Source organism: Myotis myotis, unplaced genomic scaffold, assembly GCF_014108235.1.
Source record: "Myotis myotis isolate mMyoMyo1 unplaced genomic scaffold, mMyoMyo1.p scaffold_m19_p_1, whole genome shotgun sequence".
Taxonomy (NCBI): domain Eukaryota; kingdom Metazoa; phylum Chordata; class Mammalia; order Chiroptera; family Vespertilionidae; genus Myotis; species Myotis myotis.
The window spans coordinates 166618070-166636802 of record NW_023416313.1 but is presented as its reverse complement, the minus strand read 5'-3'; the positions used below and the strand labels follow the sequence as shown (position 1 = coordinate 166636802).

Below are 18733 nucleotides of genomic sequence, written 5' to 3'. Positions count from 1 at the left end.
AGTCTGTTAAGTAAGACAAAGTTTTCCAATCAAAGGAAGACATTCTAATGTTCAGATTCGGATACTAATATCTTTAGAAAAAGAGGTTTCTGTGAGGTTACCTTGGATAGGTTCATTCCCAGAACTGTGAGTGTCACTAAGCCAGCACAACAGACCAACGCACTGGAGCTGGAGAGGCCAGAACTTGGAGGGATGGTCCCATCCACCAGGCAATTCATCCCCGCCAGGTCGCTAAGACCAAAGTGTTCCTAAGGATAGAAGAAAAGACAGCATGAGTCACTTTGGTGTTGGATTCAAGGAGTAGCAAAGTGCTATTTTACTTCGCAGGGAGCAAAAGTCTATCAATGGACTTATTATGCTATTTTTAGAAACTACTTGTGCAATTCAGTTGCATCTGTGACATTTTATGTAAGGGTATGGTAATACGAGGATTACTTTTTACTCTGTTCAACAAAATGCTACTGATCCATTTCTAAAATTGCCTTAAATTGTCTCTTTCTTGAACATTAATTGATTTGAACAAATATGGAAAAATATTGAACAGTTATAATTAAACTTCTCAAGTAGCAAGAAATGAAATGCACAATTATTAGCAAGATAGATTAAATCGCTATATAGTACATCCCAACACTCTGAGACTGTAAAACTCTAACATCAAGCAGTAGCTTATTTCTATGGAGTGTCTTTCTTCAGAAGGGCCTCTGAAGAAAAAGGGCTCCAAACTTTCAGTTCTGTCTTCCTATGGAAAAACGTAGGCTCCAAAATATTAAGAGACTTTCCCAAGATCATGGGTAGGAAACTAGGAGTAGGACCCAGGTCTCCAATTTCTGGATGAGAACGTCTCCATTGCAATCAGAAATCTGAGCCAGCACACTGTCACTGTGATTTAATGTAAGTCAGCTATATGAGGAAATCCAGATTTTTACTAGAGTTTAGAGATACAATTTAGCCATATGGTAGCTTTCAAGACAGCTAAATTAGAATTCAGCCACAAATAAGAGTACAAACTCTAAACAAAGCAGGGAAACTCTATTTCTCTGATCTGAAGATGGAAAGCTCTAGGTTACTTAGATGAATATGTAGGATGACACTTGGGATGCTATCACATATAACCTTTGTGGTTTAAGATTAAAAATAAATTCAAGCCCAGCCAGCATTGCTCAGTGGTTGAGCATCGACCTATTAACCAGGAGGTCACGGTTCAATTCCTGGTCAGGGCACATGCCCAGGTTGTGAGCTTGACCCCAGTATGGGGCCTGCAGGAGTTAGTCAATCAATGATTCTCTCTCATCATTGATGTTTCTATCTCTCTCTCCCTCTCCCTTCCTCTCTGAAATCAATAAAAATATTTTTTAAAAGTAAATAAATAAATTCAAGGCCACTTCCTCATCAAGAAAAGTACCACTGTTTGCAAATTACTCAAATGGCTCAAGACCAAAGTACAAAATACTATCATATTACGTAAGTATGCATTTCATCATACATATTATTCTATGGAGAAATTTCAATAAACTGTTAGAATAACCAAAGTAACAACAAAACTCTACCAAAAAAAAAGAAGACTGGTTTGATTTTTTTGTCCTTTTTTTCCTAAACCGGCAAAATTCATGCACCACAAAAGGAGAGATTCAGTTGAATGTATACTTCTCTTTTTGATTTCAAGTCATCTAAAAATTTCCTTTCCAGAAATACAGATTATAAACTGAAACACTGCTGCTGCCAATGCCCTTTTATACAGAACATCAAGACAGCTTGTTTTTAAAAAAAATCCTCGTTGAATGCTATATATTTAACCATAAACTGATTCACAAGGTGTCATGAATGTGAATCATACTTACAAACTTATCATGCAATGTTTAAATTAAAACTTATAACAGATTCAGAAATGCAAATGGCTTTTGCCAAATTCTGTAATAGCTCTGTCCCAAAAGGATAACATGTTCGATTTAATATAAACAGATTATCCTCTGGACCTTTCTAGTATTTGAATTGGAAGGTCTCTGAACAGGCTAACTTGAAATTACTTCTCTGTCAAAAATTCATTGCACAAACCTGCTTTTGCACATAAGTCATTAAACCAAAAGGGATGGCTTTGGGACCTGAATTCTCAAAAGCAGCACAAAACAACATGCAGTATTTAGGTTACCTTTCCCATATGCTACAAAAGGCATGCTGCTATAAGGAAGATCAAATTGCATTTGCCAGGTAAAAGCTTGTAAATACTGTAATTCCCAATAACACATATGACAAGTCAAATCATTTGAAGATTTAAAACCTTCCAATAACTTTTCCCATAAATTTTTACCATGTATCTGGGGGAAGGAAGGAAGGATGGATGGAAGGAACAAAGGAACGAAGGGAAGGAGAAATTCCAAGACCAGAACCTCCATAATTAAAGACTACACATAAGAAATAAATGCGACGTATTTCTCTAACAGATAGGCCACTGAGCATTAGGCCACTCATGACAAAGTTTCAGATCAGACTGCCATATAGTAAGGAACACAAGCTCTCTAAAACATGGATTTTAATAACAAATTAAATTGATTTAGCAAATCAATTTTTTTTTGTCCTTTACACTTTTTTAATTAGGAGAAAGGAAATACTTTATTTTCTCGTTCTTGTACATGACATTAGAGATGTTCAAAGTAATTATTCAAAGTTTCTAGGAAAATACTTATTCTTTTTTAAATTTTTATTATTTTTTTAATCAGAAAGGAAGGGAGGAGAAGAGAGAGATAGAAACATCAATAATGAGAGAATCATTGATTGGCTCTGCCTCCTGCACACCCCCCACTGGGGATTGAGCCCGCAACCCAGGCATGTGCCCTGGACCGGAATCGAACCTGGGACCTTTCAGTCCGCAGGCTGATGCTCTATCCACTGAACCAATAAAGTTCACTACATTTTTTTGTAAGCCCACCTGATAATAATATTAGTTACCATTTATTGAATGTCTACTACACATCAAGCATTGTGTAATCCAGTGGTTCTCAACCTTCTGGCCCTTTAAATACAGTTCCTCATGTTGTGACCCAACCATAAAATTATTTTCATTGCTACTTCATAACTGTAATGTTGCTACTGTTATGAATCGTAATGTAAATATCTGATATGCAGGATGGTCTTAGGCAACCTCTGTGAAAGGGTCATTTGACCGCCAAAGGGGTCGTGATCCACACGTTGAGAACCGCTGGTGTAATCCTTGCAATCACCCTGTTGAGATAGCAGTGACATCATTTTATAGATAACAGATCTGAGACTTAAGAGGTTAAATTAATGCAGCTGGAACAAAATGGGAATAATATTACTAGAATGTATCCTTCAAAAGAAAATTTAGAGGGGAAATTTAAAAACCAGAAAGATGTCAGATGTACCTGACTTGTGAACAGCCACTACTGCCCCTATGAACACCACCCAGAAAAAGTCATATCTACCCCGTCCCCTGAAATACATAAATTAGCAAAATAGAACAGAAAGATCAGTTAGTAGTAAAAGGAGACAAAAATGATAAATAAAATAAATCTTGATACAATAAACATCACAGTCTCAAAAGTTAGTAGGTGCCTTACAAACCAATTTACCTGAATTCCTTTAAATCCACATAGGAAATAGTTGTGCCACAGAGGCTTGGTTTTGTCAATCTGAATGTTGTTAGTGCCAGTACTGAAGTCCCTGCAAAAACAAGACACCGTTTCTGTCAGGCCAGGTCTTGTGCTGCAAAATCAACGGCTGACTGCTGCCATCTTGTGCCCAGGCAGTGACACTGAAATCTCATCTTCCATTTATTTTCAATATATGCACTTCACCATCTACCTACCCCAAAACAACAAACATCTCCAGCTGTTATAAGTTAAGAGAAGTTATAGCGACCTTAATAACTAAACTACTTCCAACTGACCCTTCTTATTTCCTAAAACAGGGAAGAACAATATGTTTTAGCATAATCTATACCACTTTTTATTTCATGATGGTCCTTGTTATGCTAGTGTAAACCTTATCCTTTGGCCCTGCTGTTTGGCATATTGATAACTGGAATGGAAGTGCTCAAAGCCTTCTTTCCTCACACTCTCTGCCACCCATAGAATTTTACCATATGCACAGTTTAAGGGAAAAAATTAATAAATAAAACAAATGATGATTCTGATTATCATAACTCGAATAAAATAAGATGCCATAAATCTTCACTGGTATAAATTAACAAATGAATAGCTACATGAAGGAGAAGGGAAAGCACTTCCTTAGAGTCAAACGCCAACTAATTAGATGTGAAAAATGATGGAAATTTTTAAAAATCATCATTTGGCAAACTCCATGATAACTGTTTCAGGAAAGAATCGATGGATGCTAAAGTTACTGAGTAAAAACTTGATGAGAAAAAAGATACTTAACTACACTCCGGGTATTTCCCCGCCAGATATTATTTCAAGGAAAAAAACTGTAACTTTATAGTAAAGAAATCTGGCAGGTATCACCTAACCATCACCAGTGAAGGGACATTGTATGCCTCCTTGATATAATGCATGAGGACATATCCGTTAACATGTAGTTCTTGGTATTACTTTTGTGACTTCTTTGTAAGTCAAAAATTTTTTCAAAATGAAAAATTAATAGGCTTCTAAATCAGCCAAAGGACAAAATATGTGAAATGGGAGAGGGGCTAGGGATCAATTTAAAAGTGAGAAAATAAGCAACATTCCCCATGCTGACTGAGTACTCTTCACATAATTTACTAAATACCTATTATGTGCCAGTCACTGTCGTGCATACCTTGCATATATTTTCTTTACTCAATAACATGAATACATCATCTCCTAAGGAAAATATTTAATGACCACTTAAGTGTCCAAGGTATTTGAAGAAAACAAAGGAAAAAAGAAAGAGCTTATCTTTTAAGTATTGGTAACCTAGTCAATGAACACAAGGCATGATCATATACCACTATCATGTGATGGTGTGTATCATGGGGTGGGATAGAAGCCAAGAGGGCATCATTTCTATAGTCAGCATCATGGGTTGGAGAGAGGAGGCATTCTGGAGGCTCAGAGAGGTTTAATGACTTCAAAACACATACAGACTCCAGATCAAAAGCTTTATCATCACCCACAGAAGTAAAAAAATATTGGGAAGAATGATGTCAGCATCATGGTAAGTGAGATGCTCCCTTTGTCTCTCCTCTTCAGTCTATAACTAGTGGGACATGAATAACTCAGGAAAGATTCCTCTGCGCAAGGCATTAGATGTCTGAGAGATCCAAGCACTGCACATCTGAGGTGGCAGATTGGAATACATAGGGCAGGCAGAACTCAGGAACAGAAGGGATGGTGCTCCTGCCCCTGGTTCCTGGGTGGCAGCTAAGCCCACAGCCCTAGTGAGCACAGTAGCAGCGATGGAAACCAAGCTGCAACTCCAACCGCACCACGGCCTGGAAGGAGGTCGGGAAATAGGGAGGAAAAGGAGAGCAGCAGTGGCCATGGCATCAGCCCCTGGGACTCTGGCTCCAGCCCTTGACTGCAGCAGTGCTGCCTCACTGGAGAGCTCAGTAGCAGCAGCCAAGGCAGCACAGGAGTCTCTGACCTCCTGACCACAGAAAAGTCAACAGCAACAGAGAACCAGGCAGTACCCCAGCCACCCCCCAACCCCTTCCATCCCTGCACCACAAGGTATTGCCGATACCCAAATGACCCCAGAAGCAATGGGGGCACACACCATCCCTGTGATCCTGGCAATGACACCCATGCAACTACAGCGACAATGCCTGCAGCAAGGCACCAGTGACTCCGGAGGCACAAGCAGCAATGAAGAGGGCATCTAAGACACCTCTGGCAGAGGCAAGGGAGGTGGGAAATGCTGGCTCTCAAATATAGACAGCTCAGCTCTAGTGAGCCCAGTAGCAGTGATGGAGACCTCAGCTGCTATAGCAAAAACTTGTTCTATAGCACCACATCCTGGGGGGAAAAGGCCGCTAATCACCACTTATTTATGCATTCATTGGTTGATTCTTCTATGTGCCTTCATTGAACCCACAACTTTGGCATATGGAGATGATGCTCTAACCAACTGAGCTACCCTACCAGGGCCTCCTTGTTGACTTTATGTCTGAAGTCTCTATCCAGTGGTGTAAGTGGGGTGTTGAAGTCTCTTACTATTATTGTCGTGCTATCAATTTCTCCCTTTAAGCCTGTTAATAGTTGCTTTATATATTTTGGTTCTCCTGAGTTGGGTGCATATCTAATCTAATAAAAGAGAAACATGCTAATTGACCATACCTCCACTACACCCACAAGCCACGCCCACCAGCCACGCCCATCAGCCCATCAGGAGCAAATATGCAAATTAACCCAACGAAGATGGCGGCGGCCACAGAGCTGGAGTGAGCAGGAGGCTTGGGTTGCCCCCGGCAATGGAGGAAACCAAGTTTCCCACCTGCCCTGCCGGCCCTGAGCTCCACTCAAGGCTACAAAGTTTCAATTATAGAAGATAAATAAATCCCAGATACATGCTTCCAGCCAGCCTCCACTGGGAGCTTGGGTGGCTGGGGGCTGTGGCCAGCCTGCAAACAGCCATCAGCCACTCACCCAGGCTGGCCAGGCAACCCAGTGGAGACCCCCCACTCTGAAGGGGGTGTGGACAGCCTGAAAATGGCCCTCAGCCCCTCACCCAGGCTGGCCAGGCACCCCAGTGGGACACTCACCCTGATCCAGGACACCCTTCAGGGCAAACCAGCCGGCCCCCACCCATGCACCAGACCTCTATCCTATATAATAAAAGGGTAATATGCAAATTGACCCTAACAGCAGAATGACTGGGAATGACTGGTCACTATGACACACACTGACCACCAGGGGGCAGACACTCAATGCAGGAGGTGCCCCCTGGTGGTCAGTGCGCTCCCACAGGGGGAGCTCTGCTCAGCCACAAGCCAGGCTGACGGCTGCCAATACAGCAGTGGTGGTGGGAGCCTCTCCCGCCTCCTCAGAAGCGCTAAGGATGTCCGACTGCAGCTTAGGCCTGCTCGCCACTGGCAAGTGGACATCCCCGGAAGGGTCCCAGACTGAGAGAGGGCACAGGCCGGGCTGAGGAACCCTTACCCCCTCCACGAGTGCACAAATTTTTGTGCACCGAGCCTCTAGTATATTAATAAATGTTATGTCTTCTTGATGTCCTTCTTATCATTACATAATGTCCATTTTTGCCTTCTTGTTACCTCTTTTGGCTTGAAGTCTATTTTTCCCAAGTATGGCTATACCTGCTTTCTTTTGGATGCCATTTGCTTAGAGTATCATCTTCTGTCCCTGTCTTATTTTTCTGTCCAGCCTTTTCCTAAGGTTCAAAAACAAGCACTCATTTTCCCACCAATGTTTTTTCCTGCATTCCTCACCCATCTTTCTCCATTCTTATACCCATGTTGTAGAATGCTAAGAAAAAAGTCTTCAAAATGAGCAAACATGACTCACTTTCCACTTACACATTTTATTCATTCATTCACCTGTTCTTCCAACAAACTTTTGCCCAGTGTCTACCCAATTTGTGTCAGGAACTAGGTTGGACCATTTACAAGAACAATATTATCAAAAAAGTAAATACTTAGCCCTAGAGGTTTGGCTCAGTGGATAGAACATTGGCCTGTGGACCGAAGGGTCCCGGGTTTGATTCCAGTCAAGGGCACGTATCTCTGTACATCTGAGGTAGCAGATTGGAATGCATAGAGCAGACAGAACTCAGGAACAGCAGTGACGGTGCTCCTGTGGTTGCAGGCTCCTCCCCAGCCCAAGCCCTAGTCGGAGTGTGTGCAGGAGGCAACCAATCAATGTGTTTCTCTCACATCCATGTTTCTCTCTGTCTTTCCCTCTCTTCTACTCTCTCTAAAAATCAATGGAAAAATATCCTCAGGTGAGGATTAAAAAAAATAAATAAATACTTAAAGAAAAATTTAACAAAGCATGTACCTTCAAAGCAACAAAATACTTCTGAGTGAAAATGAAGACCTACATAAATAGAGAGATATACTGTGTCCATGAATTAAAAGAGTAAATACTGTTAAGATGTCAATTCTTTCCAAATTGATTTATACATTCAGTACAAACCCAATAAAAATCCAAGGATGCTTTTTCATAGGAATTGAATAGCTGATTCAAAAATTAATGAGAAAATGCAAAAGATCTAGTATAGCAAAAACAAATTTTAGAAAGACAATATTAGAAGATTTACACTACCTAAGTTCAGGGCTTCTTATAAAGCTACAATTTTCAAATAGTGTGGTATTGACATAAAGATGGACAAATACATCAATAGAACAGAACAGAATCCAGATATAGATCCCTACATATCTTACCAATTGCTTTTCAACAAAAGTGTCAAGATAATTCAATGGAAAAAATAATCTTTCCAATAAATGAGAAACAATTGGACAGCCACAAGCAAACACAAAAACCTCAGCCTTTATCTCATGCCACATGCAAAAGTTAATTCAAAATGAATCATAGGCCTAAATATAAGAACTAAAACTATAAAACTTCTAGAATAAAACACTGGTGGAAAGTTTAGTGACCTTTGGTTTGACAAAGGTTTCTTAAATGCAGTCAAAAACTACAAACTGTGGAAGAAAAAAAGTCAATAATTAGGACTTCATCAAAATTAAAAACTATTCTTCTTCAAACAACACTGCAAAGAAAATGAAAATTCAAGCCACAGATTGGATGAAATATTTTGCAAAACATACATCTAGCAAAGAATTTGTATCTACAATATATTAAGAAACTCTTACAGCTCAATAATAGAAGATGAAAAACTACTTTAAAATGGACAAATGATTTGGACAGACCATTAAACAAAGCAGATATACAGATGACAAAAAAATATATGAAAAGATGTTCAACATCATTAGGGAAATTAAAAACCACAGTGTACTACTGATTACACATTTATGAGAGTGGCAGCAAGGATGTGGATCAACTGGAACTCTCATATACTGATGGTGGAAATGTAAATGTTACAACCACTTTGGAAAATAGGCAAATTTTTTGAAAAGTTAAACCAGACAGTCCACTCCTAGGTATTTACCCAAGAAAAATGAAACACATATCCACACATAAGAATACCCTTCAACAATTATTCTTAGCAGTATTATTCATAACTAGAGGCCTGGTGCACGAAATTCATGCACAGATAGGGTCCCTAGGCCTGGCCGGCAATCAGGGCCAATCTGTGGGTCTCTGGTCGCCATCTGTGGGGTGAACAGCAGGGCAATCAGGGCCCCTGCTTGCACCCTCCTTGGCCTGGCGCCGCCCACTCGCCGGCCCCAACCCCTGCCACTGCCGCAGGTCAGTGCACATCTAACTCCCCATTGGTCAAACTCCCAGTAGGTCAAACTCCTGCCTGTGGAGACAATTTGCATATTAGCCTTTTATTATATAGGATAGCCAAAACTGCAAATGATCTAAGTGCCCATCAATGGTGAATAAATTATGGTTTCTCCATGCAATGAATGCTACACAACATGTGAAGAATTCTGGGAGGCATGCTGCATACTTCCTAGGGTCCTGGTGGAATAAAGCCCCTTATCCTCAGCAGAGAATACTTGCCTTGATAATTTTACCTCTGCTTCCCTAACTCATTCTCCATGCTGTTTCACTACCACTCCTAATACTGGAGTATTGCCAAATACTCCACCTTCATCCAAGTCTGTCTCAGGCTCAGCTTTTGTGAAAAAATAAAATAAAGTTGAAACCACATATTTATAGTGATAGGAATGGTTAAGTGAATTTGAGTAAATCAATTTGACAAATTATTATGCACCCACTATTAAATATTTGCAAACAATGACACAAAATTGTGTTTGAGATAATGTAAGGTTTTCTTTAAATGGTCCAAAATGTATGTAACATATATTCTCAATTATGCAAAGTAAATAGAAAATAAAAGGATCTTATACAGTAAGTTCTATATAAACGTAAGGAATTTCTATATCTTGCACAACCTGGTATAATGCCTTTTCAAAGGCACACATAAAATAACTGCAGAATAAACATAATTGCAGGCAAATTGTCCAATGAACAATAAGCCAAAAATATAATGTGCCAATTATATGCCAAATCTTTTTTTTTTGTACTGACTGTGCATGAATTTCATGTACCGGGCCTCTAGCATGTATAAGATCTTTGGTTAACATCTTCCTGCCCAACCTCACTGCTTCCCTCTGAGATTGTCAATCTGTTCCATGTTTCCATGCCCCTGGTACTATTTTATTCATCAGTTTATTTTGTTCATTAAATTCCTTGTTTGTTTCTTTTGATTTTTAGATTCAAATGTTGACAGATATGTATTTATTGCCACTTTATTGTTCATATTTTCTATCTCCTTCTTCTTCCTCTGCTTAAAGAATACCCTTCAACAGTTCATGTAATACCCATTTGGTGGTGATGAACTCCTTTAGCTTTTTCTAGTCTGGGAAGCTCTTTATCTGACCTTCAATTCTAAATGATAGCTTTGCTGGGTAGAGTAATCTTGGTTGTAGGTCCCTGCTATTCATCGCTTTGAATATTTCTTGCCACTGCCTTCTGGCCTGCAAAGTTGAGAAATCAGCTGACAATCGTATGGGTGCTCCCTTGTAGGTAATTAACTGTTTTTCTCTTATTGCTTTTAAGATTCTTTGTCTTTAACCCTTGGCATTTTAACTATGATTTGTCTTGGCCTCTTTGGGTTCATCTTAATTGGGCCTCTCAGGCTTCCTGGACTTGTAAGTCTGTTTCTTTCACCAGGTAGGAGAGGTTTTCTGTCATTATTTCTTCAAATAGGTTTTCAATATCTTGCTCTCTCTCTTCTCCTTCTGGCACACCCATAATGCAAATATTGGTACGTTTGAAGTTGTCCCAAAGGCTCCATACACTATCTTCATATTTTTGGATTCTTTTTTCATTTTGCCCTTCTGATTGTTTTTTGCTTCTTCATATTCCAACTCGTTGATTTGATTCTCAGAATCCTCTACTCTACTGTTGAATCCCTGTAGATTATTCTTTATTTCAGTTAGTGTATGCTTAATTTCTGACAGGTCCTTTTCCATGTCTTTGAACTTCTCACTGAGATCCTTGAAAGTCTCACTAAGTCTGCTGAAGCTCTCATTAAGATCCTTGACCAACCTTATAACCATTGTTATGAACTCTGTATTCAGTAGTTTGCTTACTTCCATTTTATTTATTTTTTTTTATTTTTTTTTAATATATTTTTTATTGATTAAGATATTACATATGTGTCCTTGTCCCCACGTTACCCTCTACCCCCCACCCCCCCCACCCCCGCTCATGCCCTCACCCCCCCGTTGTCCATGTCCATTGGTTAGGCCTATATGCTTGCATATAAGTCCTTTGGTTGATCTTTCCCCCTTACCCCCACCCTCCCCTACCTTCCCTCCAAGTCCCAACAGTCCAATCAATGCCTCTCCGTCTCTGGATCAGTCCTTGTTCATCAGCTTATGTTGTTCATTAAATTCCACAAATGAGTGAGATCCTGTGGTATTTATCCGCTCTCAAGTTCCATCCATGCTGTGGCAAATGGTAAGAGTTCCTTTTTCTTCTTCCTCTTCTTAAAGAATACCTTTCAGCATTTCATATAATGCTGGTTTGGTGGTGATGAACTCCTTTAGCTTTTTCTTATCCGTGAAGCTCTTTATCTGACCTTCTATTCTGAATGATAGCTTTGCTGGATAAAGTAATCTTGGTTGCAGGTTCTTGCTATTCATCACTTTGAATATTTCTTGCCAGTCTCTTCTGGCCTGCATGGTTTCTGTTGAGAAATCAGCTGACAGTCGTATGGGTACTCCCTTGTAGGTAACTGACTGTCTTTCTCTTGCTGCTTTTAAGATTCTCTCTTTATCTTTTGCTCTTGGCATTTTAATTATGATGTGTCTTGGTGTGGTCCTCCTTGGATTCCTTTTGTTTGGGGTTCTCTGCGCTTCCTGGACTTGTAAGTCCATTTCTTTCACCAGGTAGGGGAAGTTTTCTGTCATTATTTCTTCAAAAAGGTTTTCAATATCTTGCCCTCTCTCTCCTTCTGGTACCCCTATAATTCTGATGTTGGTACGCTTGAAGTTGTCCCAGAGGTTCCTTACACTATCTTCATATTTTTGGAATCTCTTTTCTTTTTTCTTTTTCGGTTGGGTATTTTTTGTTTCTTTGTATTTCAAATCTTTGACTTGATTCTTGGGATCCTCTTTTCTGCTGCTGGATATCTGTAAATTATTCTTTATTTCAGTCAGTGTATGCTTAATTTCTAGTTGGTCCTTTTCATGTCCTCCATGGTCTCCCTATACTTATTGAGGGATTCATTAAATTTATCGGCGGTTTCCATAAAATTCTTGAAAAACCTTATAACCGTGGCCTTAAACTCTATATCCAATCGTTTGCTTTCCTCCATTTCTGCCATTTGTGACCTGTTTCTTTGTCTCCGCATTTTGGCAGCTTCCCTGTGTTGATAGAGTGGCCCTGTGCGCCAGGTGTCCTGTAGGGCCCAGTAGCTCAGCCTCCCCAGTTACCTGGGGTGGACACTCTTGGTGCACTCTTGGTGCCTTGGTTGTTGTAGAATCACTGGGAGGAATTGACCTCCAGGCCAATTGGCTGTGAGAATCAGCTGTGTCTAAAGTGGGAGAACTTCTGTGCTGAAGACACCCTTCTGGGGCAAGACTTGCTTCAGTGGGGCTTTGGTGCTCACTGAGTCTGCTCCCTGAGTGCGTCCCTTATGGATCTGAGGAGTTGCAGTCAGGATGGACCCCCTCTGACCACTGGGTACAGTGGCTCCTGGATCTAAGGAGGTGCTAATTCAGCCTCTGCCTGAGGCCACACAGCAGGAGCCACGAAGAGGCTCAGCTGTGAAGCAATGCAAGCCGCTGCGGGGCCTTGGGCCTTCTCTTGGAAGTTCCAGGTCTGCCTGGTTCGGCTGCAGTTAGGTACATTCACATGCAAAAGCCTCTGCCGCAGTCTGGGTGGGGTGGGGTCTCAGGGAGTCAGAGGGCGGAGAAAGCGGCCATGGCCGATTCTCCGCCCGGAGTCGCGCGTCTCAGTGTTCCGGTAACGGCTGCAGGCACCTCTGAGGGCAAGCCGCCCTCAAGTTCGCTCGCTGCCGGACAGACCAGCTTCTCCCCGTATGAGACCTGGGTCCCCAGAGACTTCCCGGAACCGGAGTTCAGAGCCGTTGGGAGTTTGTGATTCAAAAAGACAGCCGCGTCCTCAGGCGCCACCCCCTTTCCTCGCGCGCGCGCGCCGCCGTACCTCTGCACTTCACCTCCGCAGCGCCTCTGGCTCTCAGCGTGCTTTTCTTTCCTTCTAGTTGTGGAATTTACACTCAGCCAGCCTTCCTGTTGTTCTGGATGATGTTTGCTCAGTCCTTTGCGGTAATTTTCAATTGTTGTGTGAGGCAATAATTTCCCGGTGTTTACCTATGCCGCCATCTTAGTTGCTCTCTTATTTATTTCTTTTTCTGGAGATTTCTTCTGTTCTTTCATTTGTGACATGTTTCATCATCTTCACATTTTGGCTGCTTCCCTGTGTTTGTTTCTATGTATTCATTAGAGCTGCTATATCTCTTGGAATTGGTAGAGTGGCTTTGTGTAGTAAGTGTCCTGTAGGGCTCAGTAGCTCAGACTCTCCAGTCACCTGAGCTGAGAGCGCTAGGTGTGCCCCTGTGTGGGCTGTGTGCACAGTCTTATAGTTGAGCTTTGATTGCTGTTGGTGTCACTTGGAGGAGTTGACCTCGAGACCAATTGGTTGTAAGGACCAGCAGCATCTACAATGGAAGAGTTGGTATGCAAGAGATACCCCTGTCGAGCAGGACTTGCTTCAGTGGTGCTTTGGTGCTCACTGAGTCTGCCCCTTGAGTGTGTCATTTGTGGATGTATAGAGCTGTAATCTGGTATGGTCTGAAGCTGTCACCAGGTGCACTGGCTCTGGAGCCTCCTGGGAGATACAAAGTCAGCCACTGCCTGGAGCCACATGGCAGAAGCTACAGAACAATCAGCAGATGACTGCTACCTGTGTTGGGTTTGGAAGTACCTAGGTGAGACCAAGCTATAAAGTAAGGCATGCTGGTGCTAGTGCCAGGTCTTGGGCCTCTTATCGATAGGTATGGGGCATGCTGACATGCTAGTTAGGTACTGCTTGTTTGAGAGATTTTAGGAAAGTCTGAAGCCTGAGCCAGGACAGGTTGTTCATACGGAAAAGCCTCTGCAAACAGCTTGGGTGAGGCAGTCTTGATGTACTTTCTTCTTTACTTCTCTAGTTATAGGACTTCTATTCAGCCAGATTTCAGGAGGTTCTGAGTGATGGCTGTTCTGTATTTTAGTTGTAATTTTGATGTGGCTGAGGGAGGTGGTGAGTACCAGCATTTATCTACGCTGCCATCTTGGTTCTCCTTCTTCAGTAAATATTTCTCTTTTTGTTGGTAATCCTCACTTGAGGATATTTTTCCACTGATTTTTTAGAGAGAGTAGAAAAGAGGGAGAGAGACAGAGAGAGATAAAGATCAATGTGTGAGAGACACATCGATTGGTTGCCTCTAGCACATGCCCCAACAAGAGCCAGGAATTGAGCCTACAACTGAGGTATGTGCCCTTGACTAGAATCTATAGTCTGTGGGCCAATGCTCTATCCACTGAGCCAAACCAGCTAGGGCCAGTAAATATTTCTTAAATGAATGATAGAACAAATAAAATAAACAAATATTAAATAGTAGCCTTAGACTATTTTGCAAGTCAGATACAAATTTTCAATAAACTAAATCATTTATTATAAAATTAACAGCTCCTAAAGAGTTCATTTGGATATAAATACAAACACACACACACATGCACATAGTACCAATCCTAAATACTCACGGGTACAAGGGATTTGTATTGGCCAGTTGGAGAGTGTGTGTTTTCACAGGTTCCACAGCTATTAACATATCTTGTTCTACAGCCATAGGAAGAACAGAATATCCACAGTAATCTATATGTTCTCCTAGGAAAAAGAGAAAGCATTTTTTATCATTGAAAACTTACAACACAAGAGTAACACAAGTTGACACTGAGGAAAAAACTTGACCACAAGCTAGGTTTTAACAGAAAATAAAATACTATGGGCAGAAACTGATTTGGGTTTCTTTTTCTCCCAGATATCTGAGCCAGGAACTTCTGCTAGCAGAAATATATTAGTTATTATTTTCTATCAATTTTAGAGTTGTTTAAGCCTTCATAAGTTTTTTTTCCACTTTCTGATTCATAATGAACACTTTCAAATAATTGTGAAGCATCAAGAGCACTATCTCCTTCTTCTGTTGTTTTTTGTATCAACTTTTAAAATATGAATGATTGAAGCCTTTAGCACACTCTCCCTTATATTAACACTATGTGAGTCCCACTCTCTTCCTTACTAAAGAATGAGGTCACCAAAGGTGAGGATTTTGCTTTATTTTTCTTTGTGGTCTAACCAAATGCCTGGCAATAGTAAGTTGTGTTGAATATGCTCCACATAGCTAGGATAAAGAAAAAGAAGCTGAAGGAAGAATATTTATTCTGTATTACTTTATATATAGTAAGCAAATATAGGAAGTAAACTATTCTTTTAATTCTAATTCTTCCATGAAACACCAGGAAGAATTGTTTTCTATTATACCATAATGTCTTCAAATTATCACTTAAATTCAAGGTTCTTATACATAAGATTTAACTACAAAATAATAATTCAAGAAGGTGGGTTAAACAAGCTCATTTATATTTCCCCATACCAGGTGTTTTTGTTTGTTTGTTTTATTATTTTTTTTTATTATTGATTCAGAGAGGAAGGGAAAGGGAGAGAGAGATAGAGACATCAATGATGAGAGAGAATCATTGATTGGCTGCCTCCAGCACAACCCACACTGGAGCCTGCAACCCAGGCATGTGCCCTAACCAGGAAGTGAACCATGACTTCCTGGTTCATAGGTCTATGCTCAACCACTGAGCCACGCTGGCTGGGCCCCATACCAGGTTTTTATATCTGACTAGTGGCCCGGTGCACAAAATTCATGCACATTAAAAGGGAATTAATTAGAGGAAATATTTTAATATTGTTATTTACCCTTTCTCTATAATAGAAGTGTCAGAGATGAAAGAAAATTAGTACAATGTATATGAAAATCTCCCTCCTGTCAGAGTCTGGGGCATGTTGCGGGACCCAGAGTCAAGTCCCTGCCAACCCACATGCACCTCAAAATTGCATGAGATCCAGACCCAGCCGGCCCCACCCCCATAAAGCCCCACAGGGCTGGGGGCGCAGCCTCAGGTCCCCCGTTAAGCCCCACTGGGGAGGGGGTGCAGCCTCAGGTCCCCCAGCCTGGCACCAGGAGGCAGGGCACAGCTTCAGGTCCCCCAGCCCGACCTCAGGTCCCCTGGCCCCAGCACTGGGGCGAGGGGTGCGGCCTCAAGTCCCCCGGCCCAGCACCGAGCGAGGCCTCAGGTCCCCTGGCCCCAGAGCGAGGGTGCAAGGGTGTGACAACCATTTGCATATTAGCTCTTTATTATATAGGATTGCTCCTGTGGCAGATATTGATCAACTGAGAAATGAATAGAAGGCAATTCAATTGCATAATCATATTTTTAAAAACAAATATTATTTTACATGTTCTTACAGATAACAAACCTTTTCTTTCTACATTGATATAGAATTGATATATTTTTTATAAAATAATAAAACAGACTTCTGGTCAAGATGGCAGAGTCCTCCCATAACCACATGAAAAATACAACTAAACTACAGAACAACCATCATTCAAAACCACCTGAAATCTAGCTGACTGGAAGTCCTACAGTTAAAAATATAAAGAAGAAGCCACATTGAGACTGTTAAGAACAGAGGAGACACAGATAGGCTGTTCCCATACCCACATATGGCAAATAAAAATCAGGAATCACCAGAGCAGGGCAAATACTGTGAGCCAAGTTGATGGGGACTCCGCTGTGGAGGTCCCCCATAAGGATTGAGGGGTTCCAGCCCCACAGAAGACTCCCTCAGTCTAGGGTTTTAGTGTCAGTTAGAAAAGTCCCCATAACTTCTGGCTGTAAAAATCAGTGGGGATTGTGGCTGAGTAACACCGAGGGTGGCTGGAGTCCCAAGCAGTTCCTCTTAAAGGGCCCACACATGGACTTACTCGGATTCATTCCCTCTGAGTTCCAACAGTGGGGCAGTAAGTAGCCTGAAAGGCACCAGAGACATACTGGGAGGAACTGAAGTGTCTGGCATCAGGGACAGAGCTGGAGGGACAGCTTTCTCCCAGACAGAAGTGCTGGTAGAAGCCACTGTTCCTTTTCTGAGCCCTTCTCCCACAGAGCCAACAAGTAGGCACCATATTTGAGTCCCCATCAACTTGGCTCACATTATTTGCCCTGCCCTGGTTATTCCTTGAGACCCTACCAACCTGTGGGCCCACCCAAGCTGTTTCCAGTGGCTTTTCCATACAAATGACCTGTCTTGGCTGATACTTCAGACCAGGGGTCCTCAAACATTTTAAACAGGGGGCCAGTTCACTGTCTCTCAGACCGTTGGAGGGCCGGACTATAGTTTAAAAAAAAAACTATGAACAAATTCCTATGCACACTGCACATATCTTATTTTGAAGTAAAAAAACAAAATGGGAACAAATACAATATTTGTATTTGCATGTGGCCCACGGGCCGTAGTTTGAGGACCCTTGCTTCAGACTTTCCTAAAATCTCTCAAATAAGCAGCAGCTGGCCTCAGCATGCCCTGTACCTCTCACTAAGTGGTCCCAGGCCTAATACTAGTGGCAGCTGGTTTAGGTTCCAAGCTTGGCCTCTTCTGGGTACTTCAAAGCCAAGAACAAGTAGCAGTCATCTGCAGTTCACTTTGTAGCTCATGCTGGATGGCCCCAGGCAAAACACAGGTGGCAGCTGACCTTGGCCTGCACCTCCTGGGAGGCCCCAAAGCCAGGGCATCCAGTGGACAGTTTCAGACACATCAAAGCACCACCAACCACCTCCACAAGCAACTTAGCAGGACTGCAGACCTGCTGAAGTAAGTCCTGCTTGGTAGAATGGGCCCCTGCATAGTCGATCTTTCACAGTGGTCTCTGGCAATCCTTATATCCAGTCTTTTCAGCCATCTCTCTCATTGACATGCCAACAGCAATCAAGGCTCAACTGCATCAAGTGGGTGTACACAGCCCACACTGGGGGGTGCACCTGGAATTCCCAGCTCGGGTAAAGGGGGAGGCTGTAGCACTGGATCCTACTGGACACCTACTACATTAGGCCACTCTACCAACCCTGGGACATATAGAAGCTCTACCTAATACATAGAAACAAACACAAGGAGGCTGCCAAAATGAGGAGACAAAGAAACATGTTCCAAAAGAACAAAACAAAACTCCAGAAAAAGAACTAAACAAAATAGAGACAAGCAATCTATTAGATGCAAAGTTCAAAACTCTGGTTATAAGTATGCTTGAGGAACTTAGAGACATGGAAACCGTTAAAAAAAAATCAGAAATGAAATCACTAACTGAAATGAAGAATAATTCAGAGGAAATCAACAACAGAGTAGACACATATGGTGTCCCAAAAAATGTATACACACTTTACAGCTGCTAGCTCAATTGACGTTTCTTCCTTTTCAGATTTAACCCGTTGGAATTAATAATTTTTCAAAGTGTGTATACATTTGGGGAGGACACCCTGTATAAAGAAGCAAAAATCATCCAATCAGAACAG

The 18733-nt window shown here is 41.6% G+C and overlaps 1 protein-coding gene across 5 annotated transcripts in view; it reads right to left on the bottom strand.

The window, feature by feature from the left end:
* GALK2 (galactokinase 2) overlaps positions 1–18733 on the bottom strand; it is a 154293-nt gene that overhangs the window by 105615 nt on the left and 29945 nt on the right. For 4 of the 5 annotated variants that reach the window (XM_036300893.1, XM_036300899.1, XM_036300884.1 and 1 more), the window contains 3 exons: positions 14864–14987; positions 3585–3675; positions 102–248 (listed from right to left, as the gene is read on the bottom strand). In XM_036300893.1, coding sequence (XP_036156786.1) covers positions 102–248; positions 3585–3675; positions 14864–14987 — 362 coding nt within the window. Of the gene's footprint in view, positions 1–101; positions 249–3584; positions 3676–7249; positions 7330–14863; positions 14988–18733 lie in introns of those variants that run through there. The other variant, XM_036300917.1, reaches the window with a different exon arrangement.